This window comes from Alosa alosa, chromosome 2 (genome assembly GCF_017589495.1).
Source record: "Alosa alosa isolate M-15738 ecotype Scorff River chromosome 2, AALO_Geno_1.1, whole genome shotgun sequence".
In the NCBI taxonomy this organism is placed as follows: Eukaryota; Metazoa; Chordata; class Actinopteri; order Clupeiformes; family Clupeidae; genus Alosa; species Alosa alosa.
In genome coordinates, this window is record NC_063190.1 from 2,462,541 (window position 1) to 2,484,795 (window position 22,255).

At 41.6% G+C, this 22,255-nt stretch overlaps 3 protein-coding genes across 3 annotated transcripts in view; 1 reads left to right on the forward strand and 2 right to left on the reverse strand.

Annotated features, from left to right (window-relative positions):
* Positions 1-4,066, forward strand: part of LOC125291358 (hemicentin-2-like) — a 12,599-nt gene extending 8,533 nt beyond the window's left edge. Inside the window, exons 14-22 of the mRNA XM_048238079.1 lie at positions 100-375; positions 1,139-1,396; positions 1,635-1,895; positions 2,127-2,417; positions 2,622-2,933; positions 3,094-3,216; positions 3,335-3,359; positions 3,481-3,569; positions 3,713-4,066. Of these exons, the coding sequence (XP_048094036.1) occupies positions 100-375; positions 1,139-1,396; positions 1,635-1,895; positions 2,127-2,417; positions 2,622-2,933; positions 3,094-3,216; positions 3,335-3,359; positions 3,481-3,569; positions 3,713-3,765 (1,688 nt within the window). The 3' untranslated portion in view covers positions 3,766-4,066. The remainder of the gene's footprint in view (positions 1-99; positions 376-1,138; positions 1,397-1,634; positions 1,896-2,126; positions 2,418-2,621; positions 2,934-3,093; positions 3,217-3,334; positions 3,360-3,480; positions 3,570-3,712) is intronic.
* Positions 4,024-8,695, reverse strand: chek1 (checkpoint kinase 1). Its single transcript, XM_048269771.1, has 13 exons — positions 8,490-8,695; positions 7,879-7,946; positions 7,552-7,775; positions 7,265-7,329; positions 7,094-7,163; positions 6,802-6,990; positions 6,595-6,699; positions 6,112-6,207; positions 5,648-5,708; positions 5,344-5,512; positions 4,957-5,088; positions 4,588-4,689; positions 4,024-4,485 (listed from the first exon to the last, which is right to left on the reverse strand). The coding sequence occupies exons 2-13, from the start codon at positions 7,941-7,943 to the stop codon at positions 4,399-4,401; spliced, it is 1,365 nt and encodes a 454-aa protein (XP_048125728.1). The 5' UTR covers positions 7,944-7,946; positions 8,490-8,695; the 3' UTR covers positions 4,024-4,398.
* A 1,306-nt stretch (positions 8,696-10,001) lies between these two features.
* On the reverse strand, positions 10,002-17,994 carry LOC125311507 (dihydrolipoyllysine-residue acetyltransferase component of pyruvate dehydrogenase complex, mitochondrial-like). Its single transcript, XM_048269641.1, has 14 exons — positions 17,410-17,994; positions 16,817-16,918; positions 16,563-16,687; positions 16,202-16,349; positions 15,738-15,864; positions 14,738-14,910; positions 13,238-13,388; positions 12,866-12,933; positions 12,644-12,766; positions 12,408-12,515; positions 12,162-12,280; positions 11,828-11,990; positions 11,577-11,713; positions 10,002-11,131 (listed from the first exon to the last, which is right to left on the reverse strand). The coding sequence occupies exons 1-14, from the start codon at positions 17,671-17,673 to the stop codon at positions 11,002-11,004; spliced, it is 1,938 nt and encodes a 645-aa protein (XP_048125598.1). The 5' UTR covers positions 17,674-17,994; the 3' UTR covers positions 10,002-11,001.
* Positions 17,995-22,255: the final 4,261 nt, after the last annotated feature.

Below are 22,255 nucleotides of genomic sequence, written 5' to 3' on the forward strand. Positions count from 1 at the left end.
TAACCCTACCATCACCCTATGGGCTCTGCTGTATACATGTGTTATATTGTCTGTGTGAAAATCAGAGGGAGAGACAGTTGAATGTTTTTCATTCTACAGTTGGGCCAGATGTGCCTCACATCGAGGTCACCCCACGCTCCGTCACAGAACAGGGCTACTCTGCCTTGGAGAAGGAAACGGTCTCCCTCGTGTGTCAAGCGTCCTCCAACCCTCCTAGTCAGTATGTCTGGTTCTACAACAACTCCCAGGTTCACGCGGGACAAATGCTGACCGTCCGCAACATCCCCAGGACCAGCTCAGGCCACTACACCTGCCTGGCTCAGAACACAAACCTCAACACTCGCTCCAAGAAAAGCATCACTCTCACTGTTTACTGTGAGTCTCTAGTCTCTATGGGCTTTGGTTATGCAGTTGATAATTAACAAGGTCCAAGAGCTCTTTTGAGGAAAGCATGATTGCAAGACATACTGTATAACATATTATTTGGTGTAAAAAACTCTCAAATGTCAGATAGACATTATTAATACATGGTTGATGAGTTCTGTAGTTACATGCATATTTAGAATGATGTATTTCTATTTAAAACTATATTTTTATCTTCAGAAAACCAGGGCTGACCTAAGCGAAAAAGGGTAGGGTATGCCCACCTTCATGACCTCACGTCCCATAGGGCCAGTGTGTAGGTTTGTTCTAATTTGTTCTATTATGAGAACAGGAACTGGGCTGTGAAATTATAGTTTGTTTAATACTTGCAGAGGAATTCAGCTCCCAGGCTGCTGTTTCATAACCCATGAAACCACCTCTGAGTCTCATGTCAGTTCAGCTGACAAAAAAAGAACATTTTGCCCTTCCCCTTAACAGTGCCTTGTGCAGCTCTGCCTCCTGTTTTTAGGAGTCTTGAAAGCTCCAACATGGTGCCCCCTGCCCCCATGACATTCTTATAAATGTCCATGATCTACAGTTCCATAAAATAGATTTCTTATCTATGGGTCGAAGGATGGTATTGTCAGCCCTTGAGTGGGAAATGTGAAGCACCTTTATTTGCAGCAAAGTTGGAATAGCTAACTTGTAAAATAGCAACAAAAAAAAACACCAAGCACCCATTTACGTAACACACACACTTTTGCCATTCTTACAGATCCCCCAGATGGAACTCCATTGTGCACCATCCTTCCAACCAACAACTACACAGATTTGACCCTCTGGTGTTCATGGGAAGGGGGGTCCCCTCACGCCTTGCTGCGCTGGAGTCCATTCCTGCAAGGCATGTCCAGACAGGGTTATGCCAATGTCAGCTTCATCCAGAGAGGGCCGGCCACTGCAAACAACTCTGTGTTTGTGTGTCATGGGTCACATGTTGCCCTGAATGTATCAACAAGCTGCAGCACCAGGACATGTGAGTCGTGAGTTTTACTTACATGCATTTACTTTAGAGATTAGAGATTAGATCGTGTTACAGGCTGTGGGTGATATGCTGATATACTAGCAGCTCTACTGATAATCATGGTAATAGCATGACATTTAACATGCACATACAATAATCAAAGTACAATAATCAAAGAATAAAAGGTTTCTTAAAAAAAAAATTAAAAAAATTTTGACTGTAACATCCTACATTTTCTTGTGGTTCTAAGGGCATCCTCCAGGGGAACCCCAGTGTTACGCCTACGCCACCCGCAACAATGAGTACCTGATGTTCTCATGCTCCTGGGAGGGGGGGTTTCCCAGAGCGTTGCTATGGTGGGCCTCCAGCATGGGAGAAGCCCAGGGCAAATCTGAGGAGAACTCCAATATTCTAGTGCTGCACTCCAGTGCCACCTACAGTGGCAAGTCCTTTGTGTGTCACGCTCAGCATCCACTGTTCTCAGAGAGGAAGCAGTGTGTCCTGAAGCTAGGTAAGCCCTGCAGCAGAAAAATATCTTTAGCAATAAACCATATGAAATACTGCTACGCAGCAATATTGAGATGGCATTTCCTCAGTATACTGTATGTATGACATAGGCTTTGTAAATTACAACATCATGATCCATTCGTTTCAATTATGTATTCCATTCTATAAAATCCTTTTCAATTTAGCTTTTAAAATTTTTGAATATATAGCAGACATATTTTTTAATATCTTCCAGAGGCTCCAGTGCTGGTGACCCAGCGCAGCATGGTCTCTGTGTATGAGGGGAGTGACGTGCAGCTCACCTGCATACTGAAGGCAAACTATCCAGCCACCGAGATCACCTGGTACAACAACCTGAAGCAGCACGTCATAGAAACCCCCTCCAAGTACGTCCTGCAGCGTGCAGCGGCCTGGTCCAACCTCACGGTGAGGGAGACAGACGGCCTGAGAGACAGTGGACAGTACTGGTGCTCAGCTACCAACGCAGTGGGGGGAACAGAGATTCCCATTCACCTGCTGGTCAAGAGTAAGGATTAGGTGGACTTTCATGTATTTCCCTGCACTTAGTCCATTACTAAAATGTAGATGATACATTGAGAAGGATTTTTTTTTATTATTTATTCTTTATTTTACCAAGAGTCCCATTGATGTTGTTTTAGTTTTTCTTCACTTTTTGTCTTTTTTTCAATCTTATAAATAGGTTGCTTAATCTATCCTGTGTTTTACTTAGGATATCCAATGCCACCCAACGTGACTATCAGTAAGCTTGTCTACAGTAGCCGTCAGCGGACAGAGGTGGACATGGAGTGGTTTCTAAAGACTCAGGGAGACATCACTGGTTTCATTATCGAGCGCCGTCGGCTACCACAGTCTGCAGGGAAACGAGACGCTGATCCTCCGTGGCAAGAAGTGGCAGTGAACCTGGACCCCAGCACTCAGACCTACAAGATGAGTGGTTTTGACCCAACTGGCCTCTATGCAGTCCGACTCATGGCTGTCAATCATCGCACCATAGGACATCCATCAGATGCAAAGAGCCCAGGTTAGTAGCCTACTAAGGTTGCCATCCTAAGGTTGTACGACAAAAAAAATAAATAAAAAGATGTCCAACAAAAAAACATGTCATATTTTGATGTAATCGTTTTTTAAAGTACATAGACAGAGACTGTTGGCAAAATGTCATTATATGAATGTGTTTGCAGCTGACCCACGCTTCACGGCGTACTCTGCTGTGATTGGTGCAGGCCTCGGGGGCATGATCATAGCTGTAGTGGTCATAGTGCTGCTCTTCATATATATTATGAGGAATCGCAACAACAACCCACGTGAGTGTGCATTCCCCTTACAATGGGAAAAAAGCTGTTTTACTGTCATTTCTGATAGACACACATTAATGCTGACTATGATCATTCTGACCAAACCCATCTCTTTCTAATTCTCTAGGCCTGCATGAGTTGCTGTTTGGCATGTAAGTACAAAAGTTAAAGGTTGTTTTTTGTATCTTACAGTTCATGCATATTATGAAAAGAATACCTCTTCTGGAATCAAAATCAAGGTTAAGGTCCTCATTTGTGTTTTTACCCAATAAGTAGGAACAGCTTGTCTAGGGAGAACATAAACTTCCCTGAGGATGAGATCTCGGGGAGGGCAGAAGATATCAACCGAGAACATATTCCAGGTGGCACAATCATCCAGTATAAGACTTATGCCAAATAATCAAAATCTTAATTTTGCATAATAATCCATTTTGTTGATTTGTTGAGTGTGACAACAATGAGCTTGAAGACGTATTACTCATTGCAAGGACATTTTCTCTTTCAGGACCAGTCATGGAAGCCGCAAGACCAACATTACAAGGCCTTTCATCTACATAAAACAGTTACGGCTGCAAGTTCCATATCTGTCAAATTTTAGTTATTAGTTTTTTATCCACTTAAGAGCCAACTAATTTTACAAGCCCTCAACTACATAACCTATCGTTATCGAGTTCATGCTGTCCAAAACGTTGAGCCCATAGGATGGGGCACTAGATTGACAGAAGCTACTATGATTACTGGGAGTCATACACTCTCACATAACACATTAGTTGGATGACATGGAAATTATTATTACACAACCCTAACACATCATGCTATGTTTGGATTAAGTTTATTAGCCTGCAACTCCACAACCAGACAAACTCGAAGTGTAGGCCACACACACAAAGAGGACAAATAAGAACACAGACAAAAACATATAAAAAGTTTACATATTAAATACAATACCAAATGTCTTGATACAGTATGGGAAAAAATAACTCTTTCAAAAAGAACATTTTCAACTCACCAATATTTTGTCTTGAGCTTTTATTTCACATGGTCTTCTGGGTGTAACTAATGTAAGTAATAAACTATTAACACTGCAAACATGTTTTTTGTATTTGACATAATTGACTGAATGTGTGCTGGGTTTTGGTCGTCATGATACAAAATGAAACCGCAAACAGCCTCCAACAGACTCATCCTTCATCAGCAAACAGAGGCCTTCTGCTTCTGGATGTGGCAAAACTTCTCTTTGATCTTCACAAAGTATCTCTTGAACTCTAATCCATCACCCTGAAAGAAGGAATCAGTAGTTTAGGCAACATCTGTAAGAGGAAAGTGCACCCTTACAATAGACAATCTTAGTAGTCATTTTCTTAGGCTGGTTCACGTTACCCTTGAAAGTCTGAAATCGACTAGGGTTCCTTCATCCACATCCAGGAAATAAACCTTGTAGATTAGCTTGTTGTTACGACGATCATTTGTGCTGACGGTCACCTACGAAGCAAGTGACAAAAAGGGTCATCAGGGGATGGAACATTAGGATCAATTTAAGTTCAACGGCTGTGCTCATGTGGTTAAAAAATGTAAAGTAATAATAATAATAAAAAACGTGCCACTCTCATCTGTATTCCGTATCCCATTCCTACCTCATTCACTAAGCCCTGGAGCCCTTATTACATAAACTGCAACTACAAACATCTACCCTTTCGTATGCCACATCAGTGGTCAAATGGATACTGGTGGTAGGAAAAGCCTTTGTACCTGATTGGTGCATGTCTGTTTCCATGTGTGTCCCAGTGATATACAGACAGCTTTGAGGTCCTTGCTCGCCTCCTCAGCCGACAGTGCAGTAGTGATCCTGGTCATCCTCCGAATCAGCCGCTGCCAGGGATTCTGACACGGGCACAACAGAAAGAAACAAATCATCATACTCTCCTTTTGCATCTTATTTATACACAATTCATGAATTACTGTATACACAATCAATTAAATAATTATATATAATAACGAAAAAACATGTTTTTTTTTCCCTTATTATGAAGGAATATATAATTTAATAATAAAAGAAGGTCTTAAAAGCCAGAGCGCTTTACACTTAACACATAACACATTACAAAACTAGTATACTGATGGTGGCATAAAAGCTACCTGGCTCGCTCCAGGTGTCCCAAGCAGTTGACTTCCGAGCAGCATGTGGTCTGGGCAGACTGGCTGGGAGAAACTGACCATGGTCCCATCAGTGTAGCTAACAGGGCCAGTGAGCTCCCAGAGATCCTGGGGCTCCGGCTGTGAGCTGGAGATCTGAGTTCGGTCATCACTGAGACAGGAAGAGGAGAACAACAGAGCACACACACCGGGGGTGGGGGTGGGGGGGGAGAGATGGATTTAGGCAATCTGATTATGTTCTCAAATAAAGTATAATGCTTACTACAGACATCGTTGGCAGTCTGACCTGTTCGTCCGTCCAAGATGGCGTCCAGAAGCCAGTATTTTGTTGGGTGACTGATTGATTCCTAAAAAATAAATAAATAAATAAATAAATAAATAAATAAACAAACAAACAAACAAAAAGAGAAAAAGCTTTATTATTTGGCCTTGGAGGCGAGACCACCCATCTTAAGATCACCAATATATGTTATGTTGTAATGTGCAAAGTGTAATATATAGTTTTTAATATCCAAAACAAAACCCACTGACTTTACTCTATGAAATTAATAACATAATTCTAAGCATAAATAATAGTATAAAACACAGAAAACAGAAACAAAGCACCAAGATGTTGGGAAATGTGATGCTTGTTCTTTATATATTATTACAATGGGTCTGAAAACTCTTTTATCTACAGTAGCATAAGAAAACATTTTCATATTTCACAGACAAAGTGGGGAAAAATGTAAGCATTGCTAACATTGTTACCTGATCGGAATTTCTTACAAATCCAGGGGTGTTTCTTGACTTCAGCAATTGCAATTCTCTTTTTAGGGTCATGAAGCAGGATTTTAGTGAGGAGGCCTGAGTCCATAGGGAAACAAGAACTCAATAAATAATGCATAGAATAAACAATCTCACTGATAGACACCAATCTGTGACAATTATTTAAAAAAGAGCAATTGAACCAATACTGGAAAATGTTCAGCCATATCTATTATAATATCCATTCTATTCATTTAGTGAAATAAAATTACATTACACTACTGAGGCAGCCAATCCATAAGTTTAATAGCAAATGGACATTCAGTTATTACTAGCAAGTAAGCCTCCCCAAGGCAATACAACAATGTTGAGTATTGTGCATCCAGGGTACTGCAAGAATATCAAGTACTACTTTGTAATACTATCCTACTGACTGTATGCCATCACACACAAACTATACAGATTACCACTTAAAAACCATCTTACAAAGGGGCATGGCATCAATTTTCTTCCATGGGTTGAGATAGGTCTTCGTCTGAAGCCAGTCTGCATACTCCTGACAGTTATCACTTGGCTGATCCCATGGCAACTCTGAAAAAAGATAGCCTCCAAAATAAGTAAGTGGTATAGAGTTTAATTAGCTTCAGTTCCGCAAGTGCAAGATGCCGTCAATGATAAAACCAGTAAACTCGCCTCCTGTTAACATAGTAGTGAGTACAATGCCACAAGACCATGTGTCTGCAGGCTGGGCTCTGAACTGTGACCGTGACATGACCTCTGGTGCTATGTAGGGCAGACTGCCACAAGCCCGCCCAAGCAACCTCTCTCGGCCTCGATGACGGAAGACTGTTGCTAGCCCAAAGTCTGCAATCTTTAAAGTATCTGAAAAGTAAAAAGTGATTAGAAATTGATATTTTGTATTGTTATTTACAAAGTCACAAGTAGATTAAATCAAAACATAGATATATACATTAACATAGTTCACCTTTATCATCTAGCAATAAGTTTTCTGGTTTGATATCACGATGTGTAATTCCTAGTCCATGGAGGTATTCCTTTAACAACAAAAATAAACAGTGAATAATATATGTAGATAAACAGAGAAGAAAAAATGTCTCAACTCCGTAAAATTGCAGTTATTTGTGATGGCACTCACCACTCCTGCAATTAACTCCTGGAAAAAACGATGGGCATCTTTCTCTGGCATTCCGATGTCTGGCTCTATGGGTAACAAGAAGTGCCACACGGATGAGATGCATGTTTGGGAAATCTTTTAAGAAAAATCGGAATGCCCCACTTGGTGCCATATTTATCACAGAAGTACAGTGTACATATTAGGACATCATCAAATGTTAGAGTGAGGTATCAGACATCAGATGGAAAGGCATCAGGTCTCAGGGAAACAGATTTGCATTCACAAGCAGTACAACAATATGTACTTACCGATACGATCAAAGAGTGCACCTCCACTGCAATACTCTAGAAATATGTACTGTAAATTAGACTCGTTTCTGTGTCCAAAGAAACGCACTATGTTGATATGTGTCAACAGCTTGTGGATGCAAACTTCCTTCTTGACAACTTCAAGGCAGTCAGAGTTAGTTTGGGTGTCAAGGACTTTCACAGCTACTGCCTCATCAGTCTTTCTGTTCATTAGTAGTCGCACCCTGAAGATAGAAGATAAAAAGATGTAATGTTATTAGCTATGCTGTTCATAAGGTGCTCATAAAGACTGTGTGAATGGAAGAATATGGATTTGATGATGCATACACTCCATATGCCCCCTCTCCAAGATCCTGCACTACATCCCAGTCTTGGACGAAGGGCACTGCCATGATCTGAAAGGTAAGTAGTAACATAAGATGGGTTATCCTCAACTCTCAAACAGAAATGGCCCTACGTTACTTTACAAAGAACAGACCAGACTGAGACTTTGAATGGACAAATGTGTGCAACTACACCGGTTCAATCAATGTGGTGAGCAACTTTCAAGGGGTCTAGTCTGAGTTTCGGAATATTTCGTGAAATAGTAAAACCATATCTAAGAAAACAAATACTTTGACGTTAGTTTTTAAATTACATTACAATTTAATTCCGTTGTAAGACAACAAAATCACCCATGAACTTGAACTGGGTAGTAGATCCAGATTTAGAGGCGTGACTAAACTGAAATGAGAGTTAAGTTACATACATCTTTCAATGTAAGTTATGATAGTCACGTCGTAATCGTTAAATTGTTGACTGATGTTAGTCGGATGAATTTTTCAGACCAACAGCTATTTATCTAAATTGCTAACAACGCTAACGTTAATGTAGTAGTAATAGCTAGTTAGCCCAGTACGATGTCGAAGATTGTTTGCAACAGAATGCAGTTTACGTACCTTTAACAGTAATTAGAAGTTCCTACCCCCTGAAGTTCCTGAAATCGCGAATTACAGAAGTGACAGCCCAATTTCCTTTGCGTTACCACAAAGTCCCCTACAGCGTCTGGTTGTAGGATCTGGAAAACAACCCACTTTGTTCTTATAATATTTAAATAGTCAGAAGTTTTGCCGCGTAGTTTTTGTGTAGCACTTTTCCGCTTCTTTCGTCACTTCCTGTAATGAAGTACTACCGCCACTAGGTGCCATAAGAGATTAAATGAAAATGTTTGCATTTCTGCCTAGCTGTGGTCAGCACACCATCAGGACATATTTAGACGTTGATTTTGACAAGCAGACCTTCCTTGACAAACGTATTTTTATTCTGATCATTGTTGATGTTAAATTACTTGGTAGGTTCAAATTTCATCACATTTTGTTTACATTTTCATGGTGATGTTAACAGAAACAAACTGGTTGGTCAAACATATGCCAGAGCAGCAGTCATGGTATAATTTCTTAATATATCCCAGTGGCAAGAATGTGTCTCTTAATAGGCAACTGAATTTGACATTGCTTATGGGGCATAATTAGTAGCTTAGAATATTGGAAGGTTGTTGTTTCAAGATGTTGTGGACATCAACAACTTGGCATTAATACACTGCAAAAACTTACCTAGTCACTAATAAGTGCTAAAGTGGAGATGCTCGTTTTTGGGGGCATGACCATAATTAGCCTAGTCTCTGCAAGCAATATGTCTAACAAAAATATGCAAACTTATAATAATAATAATAATAATACATAAATCTTGTTTACTGTCTTGTCCAGTCTTAGGCCTACTACACCCCATTTGTGGCCTGTACTTTGAGATGGTGGTAAACAGGTCTTGATTTCTCAACAAATTACTCTGAGCTCTCTGACTGATCAAACAACATAGCTTTTGTTTATGCCACTGCAGACAGTTCAATGTCATCATGTGTCTCATCCATTCAACCTCACCAACTTTGGCAGGTGTGTTAGGCACAATGTTCGTTTCCGGGGGGGGTCATAATTTCATAACTGCTTCACTAGAAAAAAATACCACCAGCCGCCACTGGTTTATTATAAGGGGTAGTTTTAGAGTTTAAATGTAGGCTACAATTGTTACTGATAATCTAAAAAAAAAAATATTCAGAACTCTTAATTCAAATTAATATGAGTTTGATCATTTTGAACTTGAACAATTTGAAATGGTTAACCAAATTCCATTGCATTCATTTCACCATTCTTCCCATTTAATTTTCGGAGTAGGTAAACCTCTGATATAAAATAAACATTGTAGAGTAGGCCTATAATGAAGAACAAAAGAACAGACTTGGTTGATGTTAATCAGGAAGTGAATTCGCATACATAATGGAGACTGAGCTATGTTGTCGCAAACTAATGGAGACTGAGCTGTGTTGTCTTTTCACAAATGCCTACAGAATACTGTGCTGGATACACATTACAAACAATAACATATTACAGGAAAAAATCATGGCAGTAAAAATCGTATTGCAGTTAATAATCCACACTTTTATTATTTCTCATAAACTTTCCGATGTATTTTTTGGAAAAATAATACATATGACCACAATTTCTTTGCCATGTATGTTCCTCCCATTAAGTTCTCAGCTGGAATATTATGTTTGTTCCCTTAAGCAAAGCTTGCAACTTTATATATTTCTTTCACTCTAAATTTCATATTCAAAATATGTACATTACACTTTGACCTACATATTTTATAATTGTTAAGTGTATTTGACTGCAGTTCACAATGTTCTGCTTGTTGTGCGTTTCAACATGAAGATAAAATAAAATAACATAAAAAAAAAAATCATCACAATTGACAGAGAAAGGAGCAAGGCACCTTGTGCTCTGACTGGAGTAGAAAATGTTGTATGAAATTAATCAACATTGACATTGCAATCGCATTTTGCATTTCAAATGTGGACTCTTTCTGTGGCTGCCCCTATAAGCCAAGAGCTACAGTAGAGTAGACCCACTGCTCTCTGTGGCCCCACATGTGTAGTAATGGAATAACAGTGGGACAAATGCATGCTATATGTAACCATTAAACAATAATATGTGTCAAAATATGGAAGTGTCATGGCATGTGCAAAGTAACAAAAACTTACCCCTCTACCTAAAATGATAGCTGCTGAGGAAATGTACAGACTGGAGTTTCTTGTAACAAGTATTCTGTTAAACGAGACAAAAATATACTGTAGCTATACCAGTTTCATCAGCTGATTCTCGTAATTCATTAAATGGATCTCCACTCTAACATGTAAGTTTTGATGTTTGATGATTTTCTGGCTCTGAGAAAATAAACACTTAATAAATATACACAATAAATGAATCTATCAGTTTGCAAAAAAGGGAAAATAGAGGTGAAGTGAGGTCATTACAGTTATTTTCTAAACAATAAGAGTGAAACCCTATATTTATAAGGTCTCTTCAAGTCTCAAGTGTCCTTGGTGTTTTTCCAGAAGCGAGTCCCGGCATCCACTGTTCACAGGAGCATGGTGACGGGCTTCTCAAGGAATTTACGGAACTCTGCCAGCCACTGGGCACCCACTGCCCCATCCACCACCCGATGGTCACAGCTCAGCGTCACAGACATCATGCTGGCTACATCAAACCTGCGCAAGCAAGCCAGTGTGAGTCCACAAGGCATACGTAAGTACATTTTTTAATAACATAATATTTAATAACTCGTTTTGGACAAAGGCGTTTGCAAAATCCCATAACCATAATAGATTTTTGCCTTTATTGTGATAGGATAGTGAGAGACTGACATGAAGTGAGTGGGAGGGAGAGAGAGATGAGGTGGGACTGGGAAATGACCCAGGTCCCCGTGGCCATTTGGACCCTTATGTGGTATAGGCGCTGCAGTCAGTTGTGTCACAGCGACCCCACAAAGGTAAATATTGGCAAAGAAATAATGTGCAAAATGATGGAAGCTTAAAATGTTGTTGAGAGAGTCAGCATGATAACATCACAGAGTCAAAGTGAGGAAGTGAAACGAAGAATTTGGTTAAAGTTTAGATACTCATTTCTGCACAAGTGAACAACTTTCTCATTTACCCTTTCTCGTTGTCTGCTGGCAGTAGTCTCTTTTCCGACCCTCCCACAGCAAGAATACAGGCTTGGGGAGGGTTGATGATGGCTGAGAAGTTTTTGATTCCAAACATGCCCAGATTGGAGATGGTGAAGGTGCCGCCCTGAAAAGACACATTTCTTTATTTCATTTATCTTTAATCATTGAACAAAATAATGTCTATGTTAATGAAACAGACACCCATCTATCCGACATGATGAAGAAAAAGAATGCTCACCTGGAATTCATGAGGTTGCAGTTTTCCCTCACGTGCTTTGGCTGCCAGGGAGGCCACGTCCTTGCTGATGGATGCCAGGCCTTTAATATGGGCATTGAAGACGATGGGAGTAATCAGGCCATTAGGAGTGCTTACTGCCACGCTGACGTCCACAACGTGGTTCCTGCAAAGGACACATGGAAACCCAGAGATTAGCGATCCACATTTATGATCTACATTAATGTTCCACATTTCCTAAAAACTGTTTTTTGGAATCAAAATGTAATACATAAAAATAAAAATACATAATACATAAAAATGTTCAACTATCAGCAATGACAGGACAGGCACTCACTGGCGAATGACCGTGTCCATCCACGAGGAGTTAGCCTCAGGCACCTTCAGACAGGCCAAAGCCGAAGCCTTGATTATAAAATCATTCACAGACAGCTTGAGGTTCTCCGGTTTCAGCTCCTGAATGAAAAAGGAAGGATTCCAATAAGTAACCACCATCACACACACACACACACACACACACACACATTAAGTATAATCATGCATTTTCTCTACCATACTCCCAGTACCTGGTAAAGTCCCTTACCATATTGAGTTCTTTCCTTAGTTCCAATATTTGGTCCATGTTAACATCCACCGACAGGTAATAGTGTGGGATGGTCTGCTTAGACTGCATCAATCTCTGGGCAATAACCTTCACAACAACACCAGCACAGACAGAAGTTAGTTTATAGAATAGATTAGTTAGTTAACTAACTAACTGGTTATTATTAGTCCCTTAATTCATTACAATAGAGATTTTGTCCAGAAAATGATGCCTACCTTGCGCATGTTGCTGATGGGGATGTCGGTGAAGGTGCCCGTGGGCACGGCCGCCACAGCTGGGGCAGAGCGGGCAGCAGTGGGGGCAGCAGGAGCCACCACGGGAGTGGCAGCAGGCGGAGGCTGTGGTCAGAGAAACATATTCAGTGACGTGCTCCCTCTCTTTCCATTTTGTATAGCTGTCATATTTACAGTGACCACAACACTGTTAAATGGACTCACAGGCGCAGCTTTGGCTGGAACGAAGCTTTCGATGTCTTTCCTGGTTACTCTGCCATCTGGGCCTGAACCTGTGTTGAAATAGATATTTACAGACCAGGCCCAACAGAAACCATACATCTGGTGATGACTGCTGATGTGAATACAAGGCTAAAAGCAACAAAAAAAAAAGTCTGCCTGAAGTTATCAGACATTTTTGAAGATGTCATAGGCCTGTAGGCATATTGCCTATTTTGAAATCTTAAACGGCCCAGCCAATGCCTTAATTCAGGCATAGTGCCTGAAAACTTTAAGCCCTGTGAATGACAGTGCTAAATTGTAGGTAGGCCATTAGAAGAGGTTCACATGTGCTTGCTTCACAGTTTCAGAACTCACCAGACACCTGTGCCAGGTCAATGCCCTTCTCTTGAGCCAGTTTCCTGGCCAGTGGACTGGCAAACACCCAGCCTGTCCGAGGCGTGGCAGGGGGAGCAGCGGTGGCGGCTGCAGGTGCTGGAGCTGGTGGGGCGAGCTGAGGAGTGGGCGCCTGGTGGAGTATTCAAGCCATCAAGTCAATCCTCTAGCCACAGTTTGATTTAATGCAAAAAATATATATACAGTGACTCTTAACAGAATAATACACTAACTATAACACAGATAATACACAGCAAACGCTGTCTATTTATATTTTATTTAACTACACCGCTCAGTCATAAGATTATGACCACATATAATTTATGTCAGAGACTTTCTAATGTGGAGACACAGCACTCAAAAAATACTCCATAGAAATGCATGGGGCTAATTTGTCACGCCAATATGGCCGTTGTCTACACATATCCCACCCCTTCCTCGGCAAAACATCGACATGTGAATACATTGAGCCAATCATGTGGTGTGATGTGAATACATTGAGCCAATCATATGGTGTGTTGTGAAGACATCGTGCCAATCATGTGTTGTGATCTCGCCGCTGGAGCAAGATTGGCGTCATGAAGCCTTGCGCATGAACATTTCTGCCGAGATGGATACCCAACGAGTGCCCAAAAAGCGTTGTCAAATGGCCGCCGAGTGGAGGGACTTGCCTAAAAGGACTTTGTTTATGTTTACATACATTTACACATGCCTAATATTGTAGTGGTCCCTTTTTTGCAGCCAAATCAGCCCTGATCCGTCAAGGCATGGCCTCCACTAGACCTCTAAAGGTGTGCTGTGGTATCTGGCACCAAGACGTTAGCAGCAGATCCTTTAAGTCCTGTAAGTTATGAGGTGGGGCCTCCATGGATCGCACTTGTTTGTCCAGCACCCACAGATGCTCAAGTGGATTGAGATCTGAGGAATTTGGAGGCCAAGTCATCACCAAAACTAGTTGTTGTGTTCCTGAACCATTTTTGCTTTGTGGCAGGGCGCATTATCCTGCCATCAAGGAATACTGTTTTGGGTGCACATGGTCTGCAACAATGCTATGGCAGGTGGTACGTGTCAAAGGAATATCCACATGGATGGCAGAACCAAGGTTCAATTTCCGAACCAGGGTTCAATTTCCGGCTTCCACCGTTGTGCCCTTGAGCAAGGCACTTAACCCAGAGTTGCTCCGGGGACAATGTAACAATGCCCTTGTAATATAAATGACATAAGAATGAATGTAAATGTCGCTCAAATCATTACATTTTTCCCATTTATCCTACTTCTAACACATCAACTTTCAGGACAAAATGTTCACTTTCTGCCTAATATAGCTCATCCACTGGCAGATGCCATAATAACGAGATAATCAGTGTTATTCACTACACCTATCAGTGTCATAATGTTATGGCTGTTCGGTGTATATATAACTACAGAATTCAATCATAAAGACTGCAACTTCGAGACATATTTGCATTCTAAACACTTTACCGGTGGTGGAGGAGGAGGAGCTGCAGCGATTCCTGTCTCTACGTAGTCCGCAAATGCCTTGATGTCACTTTCATTCTCCACAATGATGCAGAGTGGCGTTCCTAGGGGAACATCCCTAGTTCCTTCTGCAATCATAATCTTGGCCAGGTAGCCCTCTTCTTGAACTTCGAAACCTAGTCACAGAGAAAAAAAACTAGATGTACCGCAGAGCGGTACAAAATACGGCCGCCGCCCAGTCCAGCACATTTTTTCCACAAAAATAAATCACGCTGAAAGGCCTATATGATTCTAACTGTCTCACTAAATTGCATTATCCACACTCAATTCTCACTGGTATCTGCTAGACAACAAGTACCAAAACATGATTAGTTCATAGATTTCACATGTAAAATTAATTTTATACAACCCCACCCCCATCTTGCCTGTTCATAATTCTGAGAAATTCTTGAATTGTGTGCATGTGTGCGTGTACACGTTTTTATGTTTATGTGTGTGGGTGTGTGTGTGTGGGTGTGGGTGTGTGTGTGTGTGTGTGTGTGTGTGTGTTTGCCTGCGTATGTGTGTTTGTGCATGTGCATGCATGCGTACATATGTCTACTGTGTGAGTATGTGTCATAACATTATGATTACTGTGAATGTATGTAAAAGCGTGTGTCTCTGTTTATGCACATGTGTGCACATGGAATGGGTTAACATGACCCCTGGAGGCAAACATACGGAAAAAAATGGTCATCCTAGGCCCTACGGTTCTCAAGATATTCACAGAAAACTGTGCCTGCCCTACCCTCCTTTCGGGGGGTCCAGTACAGCGGGGGTGCTACAGATCAAAACGAAAAAGAAATGCGAAAAAGAACCGCTGCGCGGCGGTCATAATAAGAATGACCGCCGAAAAAGAAATGCGGAAAAAAAACGCTGCGCGGCGGTCATAATAAGTACTTCAAGTACTTCTCAAGCAGGGCAAACAGGAAACAAGATCAAGAGAGAGTTCATAAAAACGTACCAATAGTTGCCTTGTCTGTCTCAATCTCTGCCAGCAAATCTCCCTCACTCAGTTTTTCGCCAACCTTCTTCTCCCAGCGCTGGACGGTGCCCATGGTCATGGTGGGAGAGAGGGCTGGAAGGGTTACCTGCAGAGAGAGGGCCGAGGTCAAGGGTTACTTTATCGTTAGACACCATTCACTCCAAACTTGGTTTGGGTTTTTTTTCATTCCCTCACTTAGACTGTACAAATCTGACCTACAGTATGTTTGTTTTCCAGAAATAAAAATGGTTTGCTACATTTCGAATGTCACTACAGTAGCTATGTTCCCAACCATAACAACACATTACTGCAGTGCACGCATAGAAATACAACATCTTGAGCATATGACTTTCTAACATCTTGAGCATATGACTTTCTAACATCTTGAGCATATGACTTTCTAACTCCAACAGCCAAGGCACTCTGACAGAGCCAACACCAACCTTCATATGGGCCGGGTAGGAGCTCCCGGGAGCCTGTGGAGGAGCAGAGGAGGTGGGAGGAGGAGGTGGAGGAGGTGCTGCCGAGGGGGGAGCTGCAGCTGATAGCTTGTCCAGAGAGAAGTCTTTGAAGGCAGGGATGTGGTCAGCACTGGAAGTGTCATGAATCACAAGATCACAGATAAATACAACAATTTCTCTACTGGTGATTTTCTCAGTTTGGTGACTTTTCCTTTTCCTTCTGAGGGCAAAGATGGCATTATGGCAATGGTAAAAGCCATGTCAAAAGCCTTCAGATTGAGTTTAGACAGGGCGTATTATAGGTAATATATGTGAGGGTGACTGGGAGCATTCATGGGCATACCTGTCCACAGTGATGCAGATGACCGCCCCAAGGGGCACATCTCTCGTTCCCTCTGGCACCAGGATTTTGGCCAGATAACACTCCTCCAGCATCTCAAATCCAACCGTTGCCTTATCTGTTTCCACCTGAACACCATAACAGATGTTATCGATGGAGAAAAAAAGAGTTGTGTGTTAATTATCTTGGCTTGAATATCACCTAAGCACATGTTAATTGAAGTAATTATTAAGGCTTTGCGAGAAGCAGATCCCTACCTCGGCTATCAGGTCCCCTTCATTTATTTTATCACCCTCCTTTTTTTCCCATCGGGCAATGGTGCCCATCTGCATAGTTGGGGACAAAGCTGGTAGCTCCACCTGAGGAAAAGTAAAAAAAATATGCTACAAAGCTAATGGCTATGTCAAAGTCAAGACTTGTATAAAAATACAAAAGCAAAATTTCGTTAAAAGCAATGGGCCACCAAAATTGCTTCCAAGGAGTAACAAGGATTTCTAAATATTTGTAGTAAGCATTAGCCTGGGTGCCATTCCGAACTTAGTCCCACTAAGTAAGCATTGCACTCACAGCAGAATCACAAACTTCAAGGAGAAATTCATAAAATGTGTAATTCATAAGCATATGAGAGGTTTATATAGAGGCCTATATGATTCGCTGTATGGAAAGGTAACAGAGTGCATTGGTAGTACTTTTAACACTCGATTGGTGGTTTGTGGTTAAACCTCACTGTCAAGATGTGACAGAGCATTTTATCTATGTTGCGTGACGCTCTGTTCGAAACATCACTCAAACTTTATCAAATGTTGCCACCAGTTGCATTAGCCACGGCTAACGTTGACATAGATGTTACCTTCTGATGTGGGGGTAAACTGTAGAATCGTTTGTTGAGTCGGAAACTGGTACTTTGGTCCCACAGTGATGATTTGCTGGTGACCCCATAATAAACATGATTACTATGACATAAAGTCCGAGCTCGATATAATCCACCAGAGTGGAGCCCCTTCGGATGGCACGATAATGTTACCGGTGATGTCTGAGAGCGCCCCGAGACTGAGAGGACACAGTGCCGTGAGAAGCTGGCAGATGGCCTTAACCGTACAAGCAGACGCAGCATTTTGGTTTAGATGCGCATATGTCACGCGGTTAGGATAGAAGAATACTACCCGGTATCAGAAATTCTGACACCCTCAGTGCTGCCCCGCACGACAGACAGACCCGACAACAGACCGTGCAATCTTACTGTCCAATGACCTCCTCCTAAAAACAAACACACACTTTACGATTGTTGATTGGTCCCCCGGAAGAGAATTATAAGGTTGCCATGTTTGAGTAAAACTCAGCCAACGAGTTTGGATATGGCAAAAGAACGTCTGACGAAAAAGATCGACGTCTGTAAATATCACTCGTATCAGAGACGTGTTATAAAATGTCATGGTTGTTCTTGAAATAACGCCTCCTTCGCCTTATAACTACCAGGTTAACTATGACTGACAATGTGTAGTGATGGCAACTGGTGATGCCGTCAAATGCAACCGTAACTACTGTAGTAAACACGTCGTAAAGAGGAGCATCTTTGCCCACCACAAAACCAAAAATATGTTGATGAAATGCAATTTGTGTTCTTACATTTAGATAATTCATTCATCTAAAAAGGGAGCTATAACCAACGACCTACATTCAATGTACATTGCAAAAGGAGACCTTAAAGTGGCAATACATTCTAGGGGCGTCGGACTGGGGGTAGGCCTAAAACCAGTAGCCTACTGATTACTAGGGCCCCAAGGGTAGGGGGGGCCCTTGAAAAGTCTGGGATATATTTTATTATATTAATTATGGGGGGCCATCAGGACTGCCTATGCACAGGGTCCAGGATCTTGTGTTACGCCCCTGCATTCTAAGCGGATTGTGAAAACCAGCGCCCCCGAGCAGCTCCAGTTTAGTAGGCTACCATAGACCTAGGTTTCAAAAAAATTTCATCAGAGAATGTCTAATAAGGGACAGGCTCGGATATTATGAAGCCAAATAAAAAGTTGTCTACCAAAAATATTTAGCATGGTTTGTTTATTAACCTGGTTAGCTTTGACACTTAACTAACTGCCAGCTTTTCATGTGAGTAGGAGCGCAGCTCAAGTTACCCCAACATAAACGTAATCACCACATGGTTTACATTCTGCTCCGTCATTACAAAACAATTTTAAGCCAGTCAGCCGAACTTAGCCACACCCACATTTGAGGTCGGGAATTGAGTATGATGACGTCAGGCTGGCAAATTTCCATTTTGGTCAGTTTTTTTTATTATTAATTTTTTCATTAGGCTACAAACAACAATCATCTACAGATGACAACTGCAGAGGTACAAAAATATATCAACACAAAGAGGACATAAGATCTGAACATGCATATAGTTCTGTCAGCTTTTTGGCTTTTCAGTCCAATAATGGTGCATGTAGAATTTTAAGCAGAGTCTAAACACACACATAAACGCTGAAAGTGGATTAGAGCATTATGCCCAATATTCCAATATGTGGTTTAATGTTCTGCATTTCTCATTAGTGGGTCACTTTGATACTAAAAGTATGATTCTAGTTAATGACTGTATGATATCTGTACTTTTCCTGTGTATATCTGTGTGTGACTGTATTTAGAGATAAGAGGGAATATTATGACTTTGCAGTGTTTCACTGTTCTGCATGGCTGCGTCAGTAGCTATCTGCTCCGGATTGCCAGGCTGCCACTAATCAGGGTTTGATTCAGTGTAGTCCACGTGAGATGGGATGACCAACGCCATCTCCCGTCAGCCTGGAAGGATACTTAAACCCTAACTATTTCCTTGTCTAGTTAGAGCAGCTGATGGATCTTTAGGTGAAGTCATGCTGTCTCTCCCTTGATGCGCATCATTGTAAATAAACTCTGTTCCTGATTTTTCATACTATTCACCTTATTCCGCGCGCAAACATGGGGGCGCTAGCTTTGCCCACATTGTCTCCGAACTTCCGATTGAGCAGGGTCATCCTAAAGTTAGTAACGTTTATTTAGGATTTTGGTGACATTTCTGTTATACAGCTTTCCTATCTGAAGTTAGGAAAAAACTGATTTTGGAGCGGCTGTTTTGTAAGTTAGCCTCTCTATCCTCTTCTGCCGTGTTATCCCAATGAAGCTAACTAGACGTAGCTAGCCGACCGGAAGTTTAAAGACAACGTGAAATTTAAAAAAAATGGGCGGGGCTGAATAAGGTGAATTGGTCTGACTGGGTCTCTATTAAATCTATGGTATCAAAATTACCATAAACGCATTTCAGAAATAGAGTTTATCCACCTCTTATTAGAGTTTATCCACCTCTCAAAAAGGTTTATTCCCCAATTGCAACTTTTAACATTTAAAAATCACACTACACTCATCAACAGGAACCATTTAATACTGGTATTGTAAACATTGGACAATAACCTCCACCATCATCAAACATGTTCTGAATGCCTTTTTTTTGAAAAATCCGATACCGCATGGCGCAGTCCACCGTGATCACAGAATTCATAGTTTAATTTACCCACTACCTCTTATTTTACCACTACACCCCATGCATAAACACACAGGCACACGTGCACAGACTCACACACATACACACACAGGCACGTACACAAGCATGCACACAAACACACATACATGTATGCATGCACAAACACACCCACACAGACACATGCACGCGCGCGCTTGCGCGCGCACACACACACACACACACACACATAAAAACACACATGTAGGCAAACAGGCACACGCACGCACACAGACACATAAACACACACATCCCCACTCACAAGCAAACACACACAGAGACACCTAAAACCAGAGGTTGAAAGTAACGAATTACATTTACTCACGTTACTACGACGGAGTATTAGGGCCACACATTAAGAAAAAAATTCTTTTGCCATGGCGAGATTAAACTCGACATGTTGACTTTCAAGTCGACATGTCGACATTAAACTCGACATTTCGAGAATAAAGTTGAAATATAATGTCGACTTTAATCTCGACGTGTCGACTTTAAAGTCGCCATGTCGACATTAAACTCGACATTTCGAGAATAAAGTTGAAATATCATATCTACTTTAATCTCGACGTGTCGACTTTAAAGTCAACATGCTGACATTAAACTCGCAATAGGCCCTACTGTTTAAACATAGCCTACACAGTTTAAGCTATGTAGCCTACACTAATAAACAATAGCCTATGTTACATGAAAAATGGGCTTCAAATAGGTGTTATTTCAGATAGATTGCTAGATTGCAGATATTCAGATAGATTGCGTCTTGTCTGTTAATACTTTAATGAAGCTGGTTACTCTGCTGCTATTTACTGCCTCTGCTTCCGTGAACCCCCTGCACATTTTAAATCCGTATTAATGTTTACCTATGAATTAATAATAAAGATTGTTACATTTGCCCAAACAACTGGTTGTGTTCATTTGCAGGCTTTGGTATTTATCGCAATTTAATTGCAAAACAAAGGAAACCCACATTTATTACACTGGTGGCAGCGGTGGGATAAATTCTTAAAATGTCTCAGCCTGAAAATGAACCTGTGCAACCTCTTGTACCAAATAATCTGGCAACTCCACGACCTGTTTTTATGCCTGAAACTTTTACTGGCACTGGGCGAGAATGGTCAGATTGGGCCGAACAGTTCGAAATGGCAGCTGATGTTAACAATTGGGATGATTCACTGAGATTAAAATGTATGGGCCTTTTGTTGTCTGGCCGTGCTCGGGAGGTATATAGTGGGTTACCTGCAACTGCTAAATCCAATTACACCTTGTTAAGAGATGCTATGGGTAGGTGCTTAGATCCCTGTGATAGTGCTGATTGGAACCGGGCTAGTTTCTCTTCCCGTAAGAGACTACACAAATGAGACAATTAGAGAATTTGGCATGTCACTTAGACGACTAGTTGTTAAAGCGTATCCCTCTGCCGATATTACAACTCAAGATCTACTGGCCAAGGATAATTTCATTGCGAATGTGGGAAGTGGGGATTTGCGTGTGAGCTTGCGTAGTGCTAAACCAGCAACACTAGAGGATGCTATCAACCTAGCTGCCGAGCTGGAGCTCATTAGGGGTCTAGAGGGTGGGGCGTTGGCACCTGATTGTAGAGTACGTGGAGTTGTAGAAAAGTCTGCCAGTGATGAGCGAATTGATTCCCTGCTGGGGGTTGTAGAGGGCCTACGGCAGGAAGTGAAATCACTGCAAACTGCTGTGAAAGCGGTAGTCAGTCCTAGTGGCTCTATCCCCACTTCAACACCACCAGAGTCAACTCCATTTCTGCGTTCATCTAAACCACCTGTGTCTTCTTCTAGATGGGGTACAGAACGTAATGGGGGATGCTGGGTGTAATCGCCACATTCATCGGGACTGTCCTTATCTGCAGGGAAACTAGAGGGGGCGCGCACAGAGGGCCAAATGCTTGCCCCCTCTTCTGCATCTACCATGGCCCTTGACGTTTTGAAGGGAGGTTCCGGCTACCTTAACGCTAAAATAGGTGGGTTTGATTGTCCTGTACTTGTAGATACTTCACGCTTCACGTTCTGTTATTCCAAAGCAATTCTGGCTGTCTATAACTAAGGGGGGGGGGGGTGACCTGGAAGGGTATACAGGTAGGGCTATGGCAGCTAATGGGGGTGCATGTGTTGGGTTGCTGGCAGAC

Bases quoted from the DNA above. Each gene is read 5' to 3' on its own strand.
- chek1 (XM_048269771.1), bottom strand. From the start codon at position 7,943: ATGGCAGTGCCCTTCGTCCAAGACTGGGATGTAGTGCAGGATCTTGGA. The intron at 6,991-7,093 runs GTGAACTATGTT...TTTACTTTTCAG, and splicing joins CTTATTGCTAGATGATAAAG to ATACTTTAAAGATTGCAGAC. The intron at 5,089-5,343 runs GTAGCTTTTATG...TGCCCGTGTCAG, and splicing joins GGACACCTGGAGCGAGCCAG to AATCCCTGGCAGCGGCTGAT.
- LOC125311507 (XM_048269641.1), bottom strand. From the start codon at position 17,673: ATGCTGCGTCTGCTTGTACGGTTAAGGCCATCTGCCAGCTTCTCACGG. The intron at 12,934-13,237 runs GTGAGTTCTGAA...ATTTCAACACAG, and splicing joins TGACCTGGCACAGGTGTCTG to GTTCAGGCCCAGATGGCAGA. The intron at 12,767-12,865 runs GTGAGTCCATTT...CTCTGACCACAG, and splicing joins TTCCAGCCAAAGCTGCGCCT to CCTCCGCCTGCTGCCACTCC.